General features: G+C 41.7%; 1 protein-coding gene across 3 annotated transcripts in view; it reads left to right on the top strand.

Annotated features, from left to right (window-relative positions):
* The window catches only part of kcnb2b (potassium voltage-gated channel subfamily B member 2b), an 88,475-nt gene extending 69,035 nt beyond the window's left edge, over positions 1-19,440 (top strand). For all 3 annotated transcript variants that reach the window (XM_086190999.1, XM_086191001.1, XM_086191000.1), the window contains exon 3: positions 14,310-19,440. In XM_086190999.1, coding sequence (XP_086047125.1) covers positions 14,310-16,283 — 1,974 coding nt within the window. In that variant the 3' untranslated portion in view covers positions 16,284-19,440. The remainder of the gene's footprint in view (positions 1-14,309) is intronic.
* Positions 19,441-20,614: the final 1,174 nt, after the last annotated feature.

The following is a 20,614-nucleotide window of genomic DNA, read 5'->3' as shown; positions in this document are numbered from 1 at the left end:
CCCCACCAATGTCAACATTAAAAATTCCTTTTGAGGAGTTTTGTTTTTTGTTTTTTTATTTCTTTTTTAGCTGGCATACTTTACTGTAAAAAACAACAACAAATTGACCATTGCATTGCAACTTTTTGGAATCAAATCTGTAAAACACACACAGCCATCCTTTTGTGTGTGCGTGTGTGTGTGTGTGTGTCTCCATATTGCAAGCGTGTCTTTTGGATTAATTAAAGGAAATCTCCTGTGAAGAGTGGGGGCGTCCCAATCTGCCCTTCTCAAGGACAGGCAACCTATCAATAATACCCTAACCTACACACACACACACACACACACACACACACACACACACACACACACACACACACACACCTCTCACTGTCTAACACCATGGAAACAGTCACCCAGTGCCGCTCCCAAGCCTGGTGATCATCACTCTCATTTGCTGCGGAACAAAGGCTGTGAAATTTAGTCTTTTATTATAGCTCCCTTATCAGCGGTCCCTGCTTGCCTCTGCCACCAAGCAGCACTCAGCTCAATTGCCCCTTCATTCATACCACTTTTTTCTCTGTGTGTTTTGCACAGTCGCATCGTAGGTCCTGTCGACTGTCCTTTTGTTGCCGAGGAGCACGATCTGGCATGAGTAAACACCGTGACACATTACGCTGGAGTACAGAGGAAGCCCCGTTTTATTGTTGAAATCACTGGCATGTCTGCTTTGAAAAACCTCCAGGTGAATTATCGCGACAGTGTGAGATGAAGGGGACTCCATTCATAGGTCTCTATGGTTACAGTGTCAATATGTTGTTGAGATTATGGTCGCCGGCTATCCGTCGTTCCGCAGCAGCTCACAGCCACTTGTTTCGGATCGAGGGAGTAACAGGACTGAGCTGACACTTGTTCTTTGTTGGTCTTTTCTCTCTGTTGTATGACTCTTCATTTAGTTCTCGACTTACTTGGCGGCTCGTCTCTACTTGTGTCAGTCTCCCTCATGAATATATTCATGAACACATTCACACACTCTCACGCTCGCACACATATACACACACACACACACACACTTCGTCAGGGTGAATCTCATTAGAAAGGAAACCGTGTTGTCAGACCGGGTGTGTCTCTCTTGTGGTAAACACAAGTTCAGTTCATATTCGTCTTTCTCACCCAGAGGAGAGACAGAAAAAGATGAGCCGAAAAGTATGTGTGTGTGTGTGTGTGTGTGTGTGTGTGTGAGTTTGCACACGGACACGTTTGTGTGTGAACTCCTCTTCTGCAGGGTTTTCCGTACCCTTTTAACACTTATAACAGTGCCGTGTTTATTTTCAGCAGCGTAACAGAATGAGAAAAAAAAAGATTTGCTGGGAGTTCTCCAACACGTTTTGCAGTCGTGGCTGCGCTGTTTCCTGTCAGTCACACATACACACACACACACTCACACTGACAGCAGATCAGACAGGCTGCAGTGGAGACAGTGAGCCAGGTGAGGTGAAGGTAGCGATAGTGACATTTCCAGCATCTTTGTTGTTTTACTAACAGTGAATAGCAGATGGAGGAGGAGGAGGAGGAAGAAGTGACTGGTCCTCTCCATACTCTCTTTTTATTTTTAGATATGTTTTATTAAAGAAGGATACCGAAGTGTATTTTTGTGTCAATCATAGATATCCAGTCATTCTAAACTTTTAGGAGGAGTTATTGGGTGTACATAGACTCAGCTGTCGTCAACGAAATGCTCTGGAAACAATATTTAGTCGTGTTTGTGGAAGTGGAATCGTCAGAAGTCACTCTCCCTCCAGGCAGGTTGTACCTTTTCATGAATTTTCATGAGGAGGAATAACTGCAGTTCTAGAGGTGTTTGTGTGTATCTCATTCATTTTTTTAAAAATGCAGAAAAATCTGCTCTACGCAGGCTCCAGGTTTGATGACTCTCGACCTAACCTTATAGGTTCTATCCAGTCCACATGAAACAAACATATAAATAAAAAGAGTAATTTAAGAACATTTTTCCCCTTTTATTAAAGAAATATTGTGATTGTCTGAAATTGGGAGAGTTGTTAGTGCAATAACTTCTTTTGAGAGGACATGACCACATGACCCCCATCCAGCTCTCTGCTTGCGTGTGATAAGCGAAGTGGGGAAGACAGGCAGTGGTGAGGGCACCACGTTTGTCCTTGGACGTAAAGACGAATAACAATAAATGAGAACTTGAAAGGTACAATTGACACCAAGAGCATGTGAAGCAGATCTAGTTAAACACTGCAACACTCTGCATTTTGGAGCAACTGTGTTGGGACGGGTGCTGAATGCTGATGTCAGAGCCACTCGGGGCTCAGGGTTGTGCTTTCTTCTTTATGCTTTCTACTTGATTAGGATTAGCGGACTCTTTGGTGACCAGCAGTCCCAACTGATAGGAGACGGAAAGATGAAGAAAGTGTTTGTTTTTCACCTCTGCGTGAAGGGTAGAGCGAATAGCCAATGGATTATCGCAACTCCTCCTCTGCACATCTCAACTGAGGAGACTTGAACTTTTTCCCTTCAACTCCAGCTGACTTGCATCGGAATAATAGAGTTGCAACATTTTCACAAGCTGAATTCAGCAAGAGTGGGAAAAAGAGCTCCCTCTTGTGGGTTCTGTGTAAATTGCAGCATCGTATTACTGGCCCTGTTCAGACCTGGTATCAGCAAGAGGGGTACATCTGAGCACACTTTCCAGTTCCACAAATAAACACGTATTGTTTGCATGTTCCAGTCAAAACAAAAGCAAACAATTATAGACGAAAGCAGCCGACAGAATTAGAAATACTTACATCCACTCATGCAGAGGACGGCAGTACCGTTAAATTTATTGATGACAATTAGAATAAACAACGATGAAATTATTGAAATCCTACTAAACCAATAGTATCACTCAAAATTAAGAAGACTAACACAAAATTAAAAACAGGATTTGGATGGCTAAATATGTATAAATTAATAAGTAAAAGTAAGTAAGTAAGTAAATTAATATTTGGGGGAAGTGCCGGTATTGTGGAGTAATGATTCCGATAACTGATTGATCAGCCAGTATTCCTCAAACATACAAGGACATCGTTTCTAAATTAAATCAAGCTACTTTGACTGTTCTTTAAAAAAGTGTTAGTATCAGCTGATATTGATTAATCCGTAATATCATGCAAGATCAGCTGATTAATTGCTGATACGAGGCAAGATTAGCTGCTTAATTGCTAATATCAGCTGATATTGGCCAAGATGAGCTAATTAATTACTAATATTAGGTAAGTTTGGCTAAGCCCAGCTGATTAATTGCTAACATTAGCTGATGAATCACTAATACCAGCTAATAGGGGCTAAGATAAGCTGATGAATGCTAACATCAGCTAGCATTGGCCAAGATTAGCTGATTAGTTGCTATTATCAGCTAGTTAATTGCTAAAATCAGCTATTTTGGGCCAAGATCAGGTGGTGTATTGTTAACATTAGCTAATATTGGCCAAGATCTGCTGATTAATTGCTATTATCAGCAGAGATCAACTGAATAATTTCTAGTATCAGCTAATATTGGCCAAGATCAGCTGATGAATGCTAACTTTGGCTGATTCACCAAAGTGTTACTGCCAGGTCTGAGGCGGGCCTGGAGTCATTTACAGCTCAGCAGGTCACCACCAGAGTGATAGGGATATCCTAAAATATACATGTAAGCAACCTTATTGAAAAGTTTCCTTCAAACGGCAAATATTATCTCTTACTGTTTGCTGACTGTGTTTTTGCTTTGAATTCCAATGCACCAACAATCTCTCTGCACCTTGGAAGTCTGCCTCCATCATATTGCAGCTCCAAGGGTCTCTCAGCTGAATAGTAAAGCCTCTGAATCACAGAAGAAGAAAAAAAAAAGAAACAATGTTGAAGTCACCAAGCTGCTTTCTGTTTGACTTGTAGCGCAGGGAGACATCTCCATGGTTACACAGATTGACTCAGACAGCAAGGTGACGCGCAATCATTGAGGATAACACAGAGAGGTACGAGAAGCGAGGGGAGGCAGAGACGAGGGAGGGATTCTCTTTTTCAGCTGAATATGACAGCAAGAGTTTGGGAAAGTAAAGGTGAGGGAGGGCACGCCACAAGCATACTGTGTGTTTGTAAGTATATGTGCATCCAGCTGTGTGTGTGTGTGTGTGTGTGTGTGTGTGTGTGTGTGTGGGAGGTGAAGGGAAGAGTGAGTGTTTTCCTGTGAGGTTTTCCTGGTTTTATCTTGAAGGGAAAAAAAAGAATCACCCAGGAGAGAGCGCACTTCTTATTCTGAGTAAATTTCAGGAAAAAGCACCCCATGCACATGCCTCTTCTCTCACCTTCCCATCCTCCCTCAGCCTCCCAGCTCAGATAAATGATGTTATCAAGAGACTCAGGTATAGAGGGGAGCTAGGAGCTTGTAAGATATCCTTGCCTTGTCGTTATCCGCATCATGAATATTAACTCTTCCACAGTCCCAGCTGCATGTTTGTTTCTCCTTCCTTCCTCTGGTTTAAGCCCGAGGGAATGTTGAATGCGGTGCCCAGGCCGAGTGATTAACACACTGATCACTACTCAGGCACTGGGGGGGCTCATGCACTTAATTACACTTGGCCCTGTTTACTACTTTTTCTGTCACAAATGAAGACTCACACTCACACACGCTTGCTGGAGAATTCATCGAAACATAAGAACGCGATCTATGATAATGATGTTTTTGTGTTATGGCTTTCTTTTTAAAAGATTAATCACTTGCAAATGCACTATTTTGTTTTAGTGAGCTGAGGGCGTGTGTACAGATGTATAATTCAAGTGTGTGTGTGTGTGTGTGTGTGTGTGTGTGTGTGTGTGTGTGTGTGTGTGTGTGTGTGTGTGTGTGTGTGTGTGTGTGTTGTGGACAGCTCTGGCTCTCTGCTGTTTTCTCAGAGGGGGATGTCAGAGGCATATAGGTTAATAATGTTGCACGCCATGAGGGCCGAAGGCATGTTCTGTCCAGAAACACACACTTACAACAACACATGTGAGCACGCAGATGCAAAGATGCAAAGACACACAAATATACACACATGCACACATACTTTTCCCATCAGTCCATCATTACATGTGCAAGTGTTTACTGAAATTGTTTTTTAATGCAAATCTCTGCGGACAAATTTACACATCAGCACAGTAACAGAGGAGAAAACTTATGGCAAAAAAACAAGTCAACCTTAAAGGATATTTTTAAACCTGGACCCGATTTTATACTTCTTTTTGGAGGGGGGGGGGGGGTTGTAAATTAGCATTTCTTCACGGGTTCAGATATAGTCAGGGAGTGCTGCGGGCAAAATTTTTGCAAGGAGACATTGAGGGGTGTGTCTGTGTTTAATGCCAGTTTAGTCTTGGAATGTGCATTTTCTCAACCTCATCATTTGACTTGATTTTATTGCCCGAAGCGTTTTTGTTGTTGTTGTTGTTGTTGTTTTTTTCAACAAGACTGTCTTGCTTGCATTAAGTTTTTCACTGTTTTCACAGGAATGTCACTCTGGTGCTTCCAAGGATGCAAGAAGTTAGCCACAGTCGGGACAAATGAAGAGAACGTTGATTTTGTCATAACAAATGCCGCATTCGTGGTTTTTGCATACATTTCGTTGTCAGGATTATTTATATTCAATTGTTTGAACAACATTTTACTCCCATTTTGCAATGTTTAACATAATGACCATACAAATAAGCACATTTGATGTACTTTGATGCAGACAAATGTCCCACGCAGCCAGTTTTATAGTATTCCAGCTCAATACTGGACCAAATCCAATAAGTGTTGTCCCTATTAATCACCTAAAAACGTATTTAAAGAGATCCCAGGTTAAAAGTGCTGAAATTGTCCAGTTTCAAACTTAAGTTAATGGCAGATTTATTGCAAATACTTTGACTGTGTTTTCACCCACTTTAAGATGTATCTTCTATTTATTACAGCAGGTTTTGCATGGTATATAAATCTATCTTATTTACTGATGAATGTTCCTACTATAACATTTTAATTTTCACAGGGTATAAGTTCTATATTTGCCCTGCAAAATTAGCATCTGTCCTCTTCATTACTAGTTTCTTCCTGACATTTGCGGTGGGAAAGTCACAAGCCCTGATTGGTACGCGGCGGTGAAGAGGTCAGCGGTGATGGACAGATTACCAAGGAGAGAGAAAGATAAAAGAACTGTGTGATGATTAGGTGTTTGGCCAAAAGTCTATAATCAAGACATGGTCAAATATTCAGTTTGTTCTTTGCGTTCAATCCTTTGTGGTGCAGTGTGCTTGACTTTCCTCGCTGCCCTTCCTGGGAGGCCGAACCTCAGCAGGAGCACTTTTAAATCAAACCCTTAATTCTGGAAAGTGCTGAGTATCAGCCGCCCGGAATAGAATCACTGCACTGATGAAGTATCGTCCAAATGTTATCATATCTGTGCTGACGACTATACCGGGTGTGGAAATGTGAGAACAGACACTGAGGGCTATGTTACAGGATATACAGTAGGTTGGACCAAGCTATCTATTTCAGTCAGCGAGTGGCTGAAGGATGCTATCGAGGCTTGAAATAAATCTATCAATACATCGATCGCTGAAATTCTCTCAAGGATGAATCCAGAAATAGCCTGGCGAGGTTTGAGTGTGAACTGAATCGTTTTAAAGTTTGTGCTGTTGTAAGTGTGATTGTCGATGTAATGTGTGCTCGACACTCTCTCATAAATGTTTCAATTTACCTGAGTGCTGTTGTGTTGTGTTGCATCGCTGCCTAAAAAGAAAAAATAACCTGATGTCAGCGGTGTGGCTCATGTTCACTTAGACGCAGGTTTTGTTTTGTTTTTTTACTCTATGGATCTGTTAAGCCAGAAAGAGTACAAAAATCGGGTGTCTATTCAATCTATAATGCAAGTCAACATCGCGATTTTCTTATTTAACGCTAATCAGTGAGAGAAATGTGAAAAAACATATCCAATAGACGATAAGGAAGCATCTACTTTCCAGTACTAAAATGAAACAAAGATTTATTGTAGTCTCGATATAAAGATTCCAGAATAAAGAATCATCTCACAGTAATTCAAATGTTAACAGCCAAGAGCTTATCAGTTCTCTGCCTCTGTATATGGCATTTTTCTATGATTTTTCTACTTTGAAAGGCCCGTTAGATAGTGACATATGTCACTTAAACGAATCGGCTGTTAAAAAAGGATTAGGAAGCTTTTGTTTGATTACCTCTATGCAAAACCCATAAAAATGGCAAAAATCCGACTGCTATTTTATCCCGATACGGGATTGCAAATTGTGATATGACTCATTTTAAAGGGAATGTTGTTTTTGCTTTTTAATTTTATTAAAAACTTCTGCAGGGCACCAAACAAGCATGTTCCCTCATGTTTGGAGGATGTGAGTTGTTAACTAGGTGTGTTGCAACTCCTTCAGTTTGGATATTGAACTTAACAATATTGCCGTTTATGATAATACTTCAGTGGATTACGCAGCCATACCGGGCTATGAAAATCTGGCCTATAAGCCCTGGAACCAGACATGAGAGAAAAATAACTTCTGATTGTTTTTTTCTTTCTCAGTTCAGTGTATATATGCAAGATAGTGGAAATCGAAGGTGGACAGAACACGTGCATTGATTTTGCTGAACTTTACAACTTTCAAGGAGGTAAAGGTCTCGGTTGGCAGTCTCCTCCGTAGCACCGCGATGTGACTGTTGCATCACAAATGAAGTCTCCTACATGCTCTTTGCCAACTCTCAGGATTTATAGGGATTCATACTCTGGCACATTTCCCATGCAATGTTAGTGCTACGAGGAATTATGGAGTCTTAACAGGATTCCAGTGGTGGACACCTGAAGGAGGAGTTGTCTTTACAGTGTGTCAGCTAATATGATGTTTTATGTCTGACATTTTAGTGTATTAACAATGGACGAGCCAGTCAGAAAAAAACACAACCCTTCGCTGTAATGGAAAGTCCCATGCTGACACACCACTGTGTTTGTGTGACCGCCCTGCCAACTGAATGCTCTCTATGAATATTTCATACTGGCCCACTTTTTTTTTTCCCCCTGGTTCTACAAAAAAGAAAATAACACAAACAAATACCACCCCAGTATAATCTAAATAAATGTGTTGAAGAGGCTTTGAGGAGGAGGGTATGAGCAATGTGTTTACACGAATGACATGAAATGGGGGACACAATTACAGACATCAAAACAAACAGGGTACCGAGGCAGACGACTCAGTGTAGAATAGAGGAGGAATGTTGAGATATTCCTTGTTGTGCCTCTGATTTCTTTCCTGTGGCTAAAATGACTCCACAAAGCAAAAGATGGCCTGCAAGAAGATGAAAATAGGGTCTTCAGCAATTAAGACAATGCTGTCATAATCAGACGACGGGACATTTTTGTCCTTATCTGTGGTGGTGGTGTTGGATTCAGCATTCGTGTCAGAAATTCCTGCAGTGTTCTGGTTGGGAGGCTGGCAGAAATGTCTCTACATCTGGCACAACTTTTGTAAAAATTCTGGTCATCAGGCAGGAGAAGATACTGTAATACCATGTTGTCTTATTGTCAACTGCATAAAAGTTATGCTACTGTAGCCAAATGCTGCTGAAGCCAAATGCTAGCATCTACTTACTGGGTTACTGAAGTTTCCTTTGTTCTTAGTTACTTGGCCACAAAGAATCAAATTTCCTTGTGAGCTCAGCAGTGTGCGGATGTCTTTATTGTTGTTTATGTGGTGGATTGCGTTTTGTCCTGCACTAATTAGGCTTTTTGTCACGGTTTCATAAACAGTATTTAACACTTTACGGTCGTCCCTTGAAGAAATGTCAGAAAGGCTGGGGTTTTTTGTTGTCACTGCTGAACAAATTTTTCTCAGTTTCGCTGTTCTGCTTGACAGTATCATCAGCCGCATCCCTCTTTTTCTTCTCCATCAGTGCACGCAAGAACACACACTCATCCTTTTGCTCAGCATCCTGCACATCACAAGTATTGGCACTGTAAGGGAAAAGGCCAAAAAACTGACATTCTAAACTCTGTTGTCTTTTTACGCCTCATCACTGTTAAAGTCATGCGACATAAGATAAAGACGCCCATTTGTCGGCCCCAGTGCACGTATTTGGGTATGGCGGTGGATTTTGGCTCAAAGTCTGGCTGAATTTGTGTGGCCTTACCCTGGCACAAGTGAACCACCACAATCCACAATCCACAATCCACCAATTAAGATTGACACACTCTGAAGGCTGTTTTGAGAAAGTTCTTTGGGGAGGGGGGGGCTCAGTTTTAGACTGGACGGAGGGTTGAAATAGAAAGGAAAAATTGTGTTTACCTGGTGTTGTGTGGAGGCAAACTAATGTTGGTTTAAACCCTGAGGACCCCTGCTGCTGCATGCCTCCAGCAAGGACAGTATGAGAGTCAGGAGAGATAGAGTTTGGCATCTTTTATGAATGTTACACAGAAGGCCTAATGCTTGAAAGAAACCTCAAGAAGAAGAATTATTGTGCTGCGTTTGTCTCATGAGGCACCTCAGCAACCATGAAACTTAAATCTTATCATGCCAAACCACTCGGTTGCCAAACACACTAAATATAGTCCGATGACAAATTAAATTGTCTGCGACACAGTATGATGATGCTGCATTATGTCGAGACAAATGGGTGATATCCTACGCAATTACCGACTACACTGAGAGCTCTCAAAGATATATGAGGAGCTTAATAGTTTTTCTTGGAATAATAAGCCTTCATTATTATGTGCTAAACTCCCTCTAGGGTTGCCAAAGATGGTTAGCCAGATGGACGTCTTTTATCTGAATTTGTTGCAACTTAGTAATAAAGGCTTGGGACATATTTCAAATGTTATTGTCCGATTTTCAAGGAATTTAACTGGATCAAATTTGTCTTTTTTCATCCAGCGCATAATGAACAATAGTCCACAGATAAGGCTTTAGAATTGAAGCTCAAACTGGAAAACTTTGAAGGAGCTATGGGGAAAAAAGTGGATGGCCACCAAGTAACTGCTTTTCTCTGTCTGTGTGTCTCTCGCTCCATGTGAAGTCTTTGGAAACTGGCCACAGAAAGGCACTCACCCAGCAGAATGTTGAGGAGGCGAACGGGGGGGGTCTCCTTCTTTGTTGATTAATGTTGAGTCTCTCTAAGGGTGCATGTATTAGAGTCATACCCTAACACTGCTGTGCCTTATAAATCTCTCTTAAAGTGTCTGTGCCAGGGTCCTTAATAATGCCATATTTGCTCAGTGCCATCATTAATTGTTCGTAACGGCTCGCTAGAAGAATTTGTGCGCATTTAGATGTCAAACACTTGCCATTTGGGTATTGCTAAACATATCAGCAGCATATGGAACCAGCAGTCTGAGTAATGAAAGGAAGTGGTCCACTGGTATATGAATTTAGTGGAATAATTTATTAATTTATCAGTACTTTTTGCAGAGTACAGAATGCAAATCACTGTGTTACCATGTTATTCACCAGGATTTAATGGGGTCATCCCACTGCCTGAGATACAGACTCAGAAGATGAAATACCACACACAAGTCCCGGGATCGATCCACATTACCATAGCTATAATCGTCTTGATTGATTTTGCAGCAAAAAATTATCCTACCTGAGGAAAGGCTTAGTTTGTCCAACACAAATTAATGGTACAAGTGGGGAATGGGGGGGCAGTCTGCACCTTTGGAGGTGGATCATGGTCCATAAGAGCTTTGAGCTGGGGAGATCAATAGTAGCGCACTGGGCTTGGCTCAGCGGTCATAATGTGACGTGTACACAATCGATAGCCTCCCCCAAGCTGGCAGATGGGTTACTAGTGCGACTGGTGCTGGTTATATTTCCTCTCCACAGCATCCCCTGGAGTGGTGGGGATAAGTGAGGGATGTGTGGTAGAGGAGGTGATGCAAGAGCCGGAGGTGTTGGCTACCACAGGGCTGCCACTAATAACCATGGAGTTAGTGTCCCTATGGACTTCTTTCCTGTGGCAACACAACTGTACGGGCAAAGGTTATTCTCATGATTTCAAGAGTAGTCGTTGAGATGACAAGCAGCTAAAGACAGAAATCAAGGAGAGGCTCAGAGGGGAGGCTTGAGAGAGCACTTAACCCAGTGTCTTCTCTGTTCACACTTCCTGCTCTGCACTCCCAGAGGATCTAATACTACCATGGAATGAAATTGAGAGGGTGGGTGGCTAAAACATTTTTACTCTTTCAGTACACTAGAGATATCTCCTAAATTACTTACACCCTCAATGACACCATTTTTTAACACTGTCCCTTGAGGAATTGAGTGAGCTGTTTTTCTTTTTCTTTTGTGAAGATATTCATCAAGTGAAGGGAAAGTCCTTGGGGTGTTGTACAGAAATAAAAGTCAGATGACATCGTAAATTGTAAAGGCGAAGCAACTTTCACAGCACAGTCATGCTTCGCAGTGTTTGCAGTGTGGAGCCTGAGGAAGGATCGTAGCTAGATGAACCAGAATAGCCGTGGACATCACACATCACCTAATCATCTGAAGATGTTACTCTTCAGTCTAAGCCAATCAGGTGTCATGACTGGCCTGGCCATGACCTGACTGTGGCATCCTAAGGTTAAATCCCTCTTAAGACCAGGGACACTGAGAAAGAACGCTAGACCTTGATAGAAGCAGAGAGAACGTAAGAGAAAGTGGTTAAATATCTTCTACTGAGTTTTACCGTCAAGTATTTCGTTGAATTCTTTAGCCACTCATTCTAGTAGATTTGTATGCAGCTTAGCTCGGCGCTAGCATTGATTAGTTAAGTCAAATGATCGGGTACTAGTGGCACCTCAGTCCCATGTTGTTTTACTCTTTGAACTTCTGTTCAAAGATTAGACCTGAACGTTTAAGTGTGCGCTCCTCTGTATCTTGCATTTCCTGTCTGTTGGCTCCCTTTCCTCTGAGTCAGCTGGCATGGCCGCATTTATTTCCATTTTAATCCACAATTTAAAGTATTTGATGCTGTACTTAATGCCACCGCACATGTAAATTGGGGGCAAAGAAGACCATGTCCAAGTAACTGATCTTCTTAACTACTCCCACTCAATTACAGTAGGTTAATGCAAGCCACCTCATGATTGCACATTCTCGCACTCATATGCCATTTGCTTTTGTCCTTGAGTAAAGGATGCATGGGTGTGTAGGAAGGTGAGATGGCATGGGTAAGGGTCAGTGAAAGTATTAATCACACCTCGTTTCTGGTGTCCATCCACTCGCTCAGCAGCTAGTTGAAGAATAAATGTCTCTTGATGTAGATTATGTGAATCCAAGTTTTTTTTGTTTTTTTTTTTAATGCAGACTTCCATTTTTCCTTACCATATCTATGTCTGAATGTCATCTGAAAAATCAGCTGCAGCTAGACAATTTACCAGCAGCACAGTTAAAAGTGATTATCTTATGGTCTAATCTACCTTTGCAGCTGACGTGGTGCCAAGATGTTCAGGAACAGGAACACAAGCAAAGGTCCTTTGATCAAGTGGCTTGGCAGCAAGAAGTGAGCTGCAAATGAGCTTGCCAAAATGCACAGTGGTATGGAAGCGATCAACGTCCTTGTTGTGACTCCATAGTCTTTCTAGGCGATGCCAGCCCAGGTTGCCTTACTTAGCTGTTAATAGGTTTAAACTAATCAGCACTAGCATTCATTTAGTGATAACACTTTCTGGGCCATGACACCACTTCTGTCTTTTTCACTGTCTGTTTCTTTCATTGTCATTTCTATACATTTGTCTACGGCTGAAAGTTATGACATGTCATTAGGTTTGAGCTATTGTGTCCTAGCATCTTGTGCCAGCCAGAAGCTAATGGATAGACAACAATAATGGTAGGCTAACCCCTAAATCCTCTTAATCTGCTGTATATTTGCTAATTTAGGGAAGTCTCCAGGGAGATGCTAAGAGTGTAGACGGCAGTGCATAGGAATCAGTGTTCCGCAGCTAAATGTGGTTTGAAATTAGTATTCGCCGCGCCTTCGTTTCCTATCTTGGCTGAAAATCTTCAAGCCCTGTTCATTATATTGCAATGACTTTTATGATGCTCGTGTGACAGAGGATAACTCACAAAATGATTTTTCCAAACACTATCAATTGAGGAGTTGAGGGGATAAGGCAGTCCTGTAAAAGAGTGTAGAGATTTGTCACCTGTGTGGTTTTGGACACCTTTGACTCATCCTAGCAGCGCAGCGAGGAATTTTGTCTGTGGTGCAAGGCAACAGCAGGCATAAAATATGGAATGGCCCTGCAGAGGAATAAAAGCAACTCATCTCTTATTCAAACTTAATGTGACATTCAGTATACTCTTCCATGCAACATATATTGCACACACACTTACGCCTAATAAAAATCAAGCTTTTGCCAGAACTTCTAAGGCCAGATTCAATCAGGTCAGTGAGACATGATCAAGGTAAAGAGGTGCTTATGCTCAGCTGACATATTTGGATTATGCAGGATGTTCGTTAAGAGGGCCGGGCACCTTGTATTATATACATTTTATTGTCCGTTTCATATTCCACAATTGATATGCATCGATTACACTGTGCTGCCAATGCATTAGCTACTCCCAGATAAAAATGGAATATTTTGAAATCCATCTTATTTTAGAAACACTTCTCTGTGTAATTGCAGCCTCCAAAAAGCTTCTGTCCAAGTAATTTAATAAAGACTGAACATTATAATGCATATTGAGGGAGGATTTATTGCAGGGATGTTGCATTATACTGCATTAGTCTGATATTGGTTTAACTACTAAATTGGCATGTGAGTTCATAACAGTTGCCAACAGATGGAGCTAAAAACCCTCTCATCTCTGGTTGAAGGGGTCTCTCTTTCTCCATCTCACTCTCTCTTACACACACACACTCACACACACACACACACACACTCATAAAAACACACATACCTCTATTTCCAAAATAGGTATTCTGGCCCAGTTATTGTATATTATTTAAACGTTCCCTCTTTAACCTCTGTGGCAGGACTGCATTTATTCATGCACTTAACTTCCTTTGTCATCACAATACCATCTGTCTATGGTATATACGATATTCTGTATGCATCATATAGGGTTGAATTAAATCAGGAACACACCCATAGAGCAGGCAAAGACTCGTTCATGTGATTCATAGTATTTAGACTTTACATGATTCTGCATTCCTGCATGTTTTCACTCTTCGATGCACACCTGAACACCACATCTAACTTTTGACAGTTTATTATTGCAACCTAGAAAATGGATTTCTCATGGTATCCCTCTAATATAGTATTCCTCTCTCTGCTTCTCCTCAGATTCTGGCCATCATATCAATCCTGTTCATCATCCTCTCCACCGTTGCTCTGTCCCTCAACACCTTACCGGAGCTCCAGTTCATAGATGAGTTCGGTCATGTAAACGACAACCCCCAGCTAGCCCACGTGGAGGCAGTGTGTATCGCCTGGTTCACCATGGAGTATCTACTTCGCTTCCTTTCCTCTCCTAATAAGTGGAAGTTCTTCAAAGGTCCACTGAATGTTATTGACTTGCTGGCTATCCTGCCCTACTATGTCACCATCTTTCTAACGGAGTCTAACAAAAGCGTGCTACAGTTCCAAAATGTACGCCGTGTGGTGCAGATATTCAGGATCATGAGAATATTGAGGATCTTGAAGTTGGCCAGGCACTCAACGGGGCTCCAGTCTCTCGGATTTACATTGAGACGGAGCTACAATGAATTGGGGTTGCTTATTTTATTTCTTGCCATGGGCATCATGATATTTTCCAGCTTGGTATTCTTTGCTGAGAAAGATGAAGATGCCACCAAGTTCACCAGTATCCCTGCCTCATTCTGGTGGGCCACTATTACCATGACCACAGTTGGCTACGGTGACATATACCCTCAGACTTTGCTTGGAAAGATTGTTGGTGGGCTCTGCTGCATTGCGGGGGTGCTAGTAATCGCCCTACCAATCCCCATTATTGTTAACAACTTCTCTGAGTTCTATAAGGAGCAAAAGAGGCAGGAGAAGGCCATTAAACGAAGGGAGGCACTGGAGAGAGCCAAGAGGAATGGTAGTATTGTGTCAATGAACCTAAAAGATGCCTTCGCGCGAAGTATGGAACTCATGGATGTAGTGGTGGAGAAAGGAGAGGATAAAACGTCCCTGGACAACCACCTTTCTCCGAGCCGTTGGGGTGGCTCAACCAGACATACCGCCTCTGAAACCAACCTGAAGTCTCCAGACAAAAGACATCCAGACTTCCTCAGCTCCTCTCATCGTATAACCATCACCACCACGGGAAGTCCCCAGTGGACGAACAGAACGCCACAGCACCTTAATGTCCAAAAGCTGGAGGAGATGTACAACCAGATGACCAAGTCACAATCCTTCACCAATCTCAACACTACAAGCTCCATGAGCACTCTGAGCACAACTATGACTGGCCCAGTCTCGCCCAAGAAATCTCACAGTCCTGAATCCACATTGAAAGAAGAAGTGGAGCTGGAGATGACGGAAGTCCAACCATACTCAGCATGTAACCTTGCCAGCTGCTCTGTATACTCGACAAAGCAAGGCCCTAACTTAGGCAAGGAAGAAGCTGGTCCAGGTCGGATCAGACACCCCAGCGCCCCACCACATCTTGATCTTAGCCTACTGAGGGCCAGCGATGATCAGAGCTCTCTGGACTCCATACTCAAAGATGACCTCTATGAATCTGTCAACTCAGGTGGAGGAACAGAGCTCCACATAGAGGAAGGGGAGAGTTTTACCAGTGCTGTAGAGAATATGCAAAGCTCTATCAGAGGAAACAACCCTCTTAAAACAAAGGAGTTAAACGTCGGCTTAACCAAAACATCCACTGAAGGCCCATTAACTCCACCCAGCACTACCTCTCCTGGAGACATCAGCTCCAGCATCCTGGAAGACGAGTCTCCAGAGGCAGAGACCTCGCCGCTTATCCCCAGTACAGAGGAGCTTCTCCCAGCCACAGAGGAGGAGACCTGCCCCTTGTCTCCTAAGCAGCTGGTGGTAGACACCCCACCCGGTGATGAAGATCAATCCACAGAGTACCATGAGCATCAGATGGAGGTGGCAGGTGCTGCAATTGCCCCCTTGTCGCCTAAGACAGCCGCACAAAATTGCACCCAAGATGTTGTTGGAGTGGGCGAGGAGGCTGACAGCAACCAAAGCGGACACAAAGTAGAGAACCACATATTTACATCTGATATCCACCTGATACCCGGGGACGGCAGCCTCTCGCCAACCTGTGAAACCAGCATGTGACTGCAAGAGAAGCTTTGAGAGACAATGGACCCATTGCAAGCTCAGCCTGGTATTTGAAAGAAGAGGAAGAAAAGAGGAGGGTGCAGTTGTACTGAAAGATATTTTTGCATGGCATGGCAAGTCCCTTTTTACTTGTGTTGTTGTGTATTGCTGAAAAAGATACAGCGCATTCGTGCAGATTTTGGAACGACTTTGGGACAAAGAGAAGGAACTGGTTGACAATTCGGCCCTCTCAATGTACATAAGGACAGCCCCGTTTTTCTAGCAAAAGAAGGAAATGCACAGAGTGACTTCACTGTAAAAAGCATGCATTTAAAAAAGACTGATATTTTACGGTGCTTAGTTTGCTGAAAGTGCTCCACTGTAAATACTTGGACATCTAAGGCAATGACAATGCACAGAACGGCAAAGGAAATCTGTCACCGAAGGTATTTGCAACGTAAAAAGGAAGGGTGGTTGGATTGAAAGCCCTCAACCTGGGTGTTGCATCGTAGCGACCTATTAAAAAAAACAAAAACATATCATTACCTTTTGTGGAAATGCAAAGTGTTCCCATGATGACCTTGTAATGTTTTCTGTGTGACAAATGGTGTATGAAACTGTAACGTTGACATTATTGCTTTTGGTTTTCATAACAACTGTTCAGGTTGAGCGTCTGATATTCAATATTTGAATTATCACCAGTGGGTAAGAAGGACAAAAACACCGGGATGCCGCTCAAGCGCGTACACCTTTAGCTGCCAGTATGGAACCAGTAAGGAAAGGAACTGTCAGATACTACAGCTATTAAAATATCATCCGATTTTTGAATACCGCCCAAATCCCAGAACTTAATCTTATTTACTCTCTAACATATATACATCTAAACTTAGTTTAAAATGCAAAATAAGTAGGTTAAGTAGGTCTAGATTGGTTGTAGAAAAAAAAAATCTACAGTAGATAAGTGAAATTTCAGCAGAATCAATATGATTTATTTATTAACCACAGTAGACCTGGTCATGAATACACGTATATGCTTTACACTGTAATTATCTATTTTGGCAATCCAAAAGTAATGGTCTATTACGAGAAATGATGATATGAATGGACCAAATCAAGCACACTGACAAGCTTTCATCTAGCTCAGCTGCATAGTAACATATATGGTGATTACATGTATGATGACAGTAGTTATGTTTTCTTGGTTTTGCTCTCCTAAAGGTTTGTTTTTATCCTTTATTGTCCTATCCTCAGCATCCTTGACAAGTGTTCCATACTACTACAAGTTTATGTGATCCTGCTGATAAATTTGAGGTTTTTTTGGGGTTTTGTTTTTTTTTTTGTACATCCATAGTGTCTTGGACTGTAATTTCTTGTGTTTTATCGTGAACAAATCAGTCAAACTTAAACCCAAAGGACATTTCTTTTTTTCTTGTTTTTTTTTCTTTTTTCTTTTGGCTTTTTGTTTTTTACCGACTGAAAATATCTGTTGTATGTTGCCTTTGATTCCAATTAATTGCTGGAATATTATTTGTTTATTGTTTGAGCGTGACACTTTGCCGACGAGTCATGTGTTTGCCACACAAACCAGAATGGTAATGACAGGAAGTACATGTTATTTGTTGTTCGTTGGGTTTTATTTCATTGTTTTCATTCTGTTTTCTTCTTATTATTATTATGATTATAATCACCATGTTTCAATGTTCTCACAGAGAGGTGTGGAATGTGCAATACCGCATACTGCAATCTATGCAGGCCAAGAATTGTGGCACTTTATTTTCTGTCTATTGGATTTGTAAGTGTACAGGCAGAAATTACTTGTATTTTTCAAATGTTATATCTTTAATACGAGGCAAAACAGTATTACAACTACCAGAATCTCACAACAATGCAATTTGAGAATTTGACTTTTGCTTTTTAATACTATATGGCTTGCATATGCTGTCCGGCACCTTAATGCCAGATATTAATGGACCTCAAATTTGATTATTTGTGGGTAAAGGGATCCAAATTGACCACTTGGGCCTTTTATATTGCTGTTAGGTTAACATAAAAATCTAACATGTCTGTGGAAGATTTAATCTAATTCAAATGGCCACACACAAAGGATTTTATGTTTTTTGTGAAGTAAAGTTGAGAATGATTCTATTTTTTCTAAACCAAAATGGAGCATGACCACAATTTCCTGCCATATGGTGGTTGAAATGATGCGTGCCTTTTCATAAAACTGCTGTTTATGAGAAGGTAGCAAGTCATTTTGCTTTGTTCATATAGCACTGTACAGAAAATTCTAATTTTATAGGAGAAATCAGGTCTTTATGTAATAGATACAAGTAATGTTATTGAGTTCTCAGGTTTTCTATTACTCTCTAATGTTCCAATTGGATAGATTATCTGTTTTTCTTTAACAGCTAATGTCAAATACGTCTGTACTTTTAAAAAAGGTGATGTTGTCAAATCCACATTGATGTCTTGGCTCCCGGAGTAGGGAGTGGCAATATTTCTCCCTCTTATCGGGTGATCTGTGTACCACATTCAGTAGCCACCTCCCATCAGTCTTCAGTGAGGCAGGAGGGAGCAATCCTAGTGCGTTCATGCAGCTGGGAGGTGGGAAAGATCACTTTTGGAAAGGTCACACTTCCCAATAAAGAGCAGTCTACAACAAACATGGCCGCCTTTAAAAAACTGCCCTCTCTTTCTGCTGTCAGAAAATTGGCAAACAACCTCATCACCTATATGGACTAAATTAAATGAAGCTCGAGAGGTTGAGGTTTAAAATGAGGTCTGTCAATGTCGTGATAAATGATTCATGTTGTCAAATTTAACCCCTTGTCCAGTTTTTGTAGGAAGAAATTAGGATAGGAATGAAATTCCCAGAATTTGGTGATAATACATAATATGCCTTAGAACCAATCAAACCAGGGGGAGGACAAGAAGTGCTAAGTCAACATGAGGACTTCACAAAGGCTAATGGGGTTTTTTCGTGCCACAAAGCTAACACTGCATTAGATAGATGAAAACTAGACACAAAATGAAGTCAAATTTACTAAAATTCAACTTGCAAGTATTGTTGACATGACAGACACCTGCAATGATGAGCACAGGGTAAATTAACACAAGTTAAGCAAAGCCGTGGCGTTGCAACAACGTAGGCAAACGGTCTAAGGCACAGGTGTCAAACTGATCCAGTAAAGGGCCGTGTGGCTGCAGGTTTTCATTCCAACCGAGGAAAAGCAACACCTGAATCTACTTAAATCAATCAGCCTGTGTCCACACAGCTCATTGGTTGGATTGCGTGTTACTTTTGCTAGGTTGGAATGAAAACCTGCAGCCACACGGCCCTTTACTGGATCAGTTTGACACCCCTGGTCTAAGGTCTCTAGCAGGAAAATGGGCCCTCAAGGATCACATGAGCCCACAGCAACGACAGCAGAGAACCCCCTTAAATTTTATAATTGGCCGTGTACAGGAGATTGTAATGACTCTTAAGGGGGTTCCTCATGCTCCTATTTATAGTTTGGTTGCTTTTTCTCACCGCAAACACCACCATATTGAGTGGTAAAAGACGGTTAAGTACTCGTAATGCTAACAGTACATTAGCTACCCAACAATTTGCAACATGATGAGGGCAAATTCACAAAAGTAAACAGATAAGAATTCTTTGACATCATCATCTGCGTTGAATAGTACAGTACATTTAGAAAAGTAGCTGTCTTATCTTTCACTCTGCTACACCAAGTGACATCAAACTAACTTCCAGGAGCTCTCAAAAATGTTTCTAGAAGGATCTTCCGAGTTCAGCAAGGGTTCATTGAGGTTTCCCACTTCCCAGATGCTCGTGATCACACTTTAACAAAGGGGTAGAAGTTCAAAGGTTAGTTTAAGAGCTCAGAAACAGCTAAGAAGGGGACAAAGCGAGAGTGTGTGTAACTGACCACGGTCGAGAATAGATCGCTTGTGTCACTGATCCATTTGGTTATTTCCCATGCTGACATTGCCGAACGCTCCAGTCTCAACAGCTTCGGGGGCTTTAACCCCATGGCAGGCCCTCGGGAACAGCGATCATTGGGGATGAGGGAAAACTGTAGGAGATGAAATGGATTCTTCCCGTAAAGCAACATCAGTGATCAGTTTTGCTCCATATTTCCGTTTGTCTGTACTGTTTGCCCAGTCCGACATAATTTGACTCAGTAATCAGAAACCATGAATTATTCTTTCATGTGAAATGTTTGATCCCTCATCTCAATTCTAAAGTCTTTGGTGCTTTCCAAAGGAAAGTGCAGGGTCAGCGGTTGTTGTTTTTGTTTTGTTTGGCTTTTTTTCTTCATGTTTTGTAAGGAAGGTTAGAGGAT

This window comes from Aulostomus chinensis, chromosome 21, assembly GCF_037954235.1.
Source record: "Aulostomus chinensis isolate RoL2024-O1b breed Wild chromosome 21, RoL_Achi_v1.0, whole genome shotgun sequence".
In the NCBI taxonomy this organism is placed as follows: domain Eukaryota; kingdom Metazoa; phylum Chordata; class Actinopteri; order Syngnathiformes; family Aulostomidae; genus Aulostomus; species Aulostomus chinensis.
Note: the sequence above shows the minus strand (reverse complement) of the source record. Positions and strands in the feature narration are given on the sequence as shown.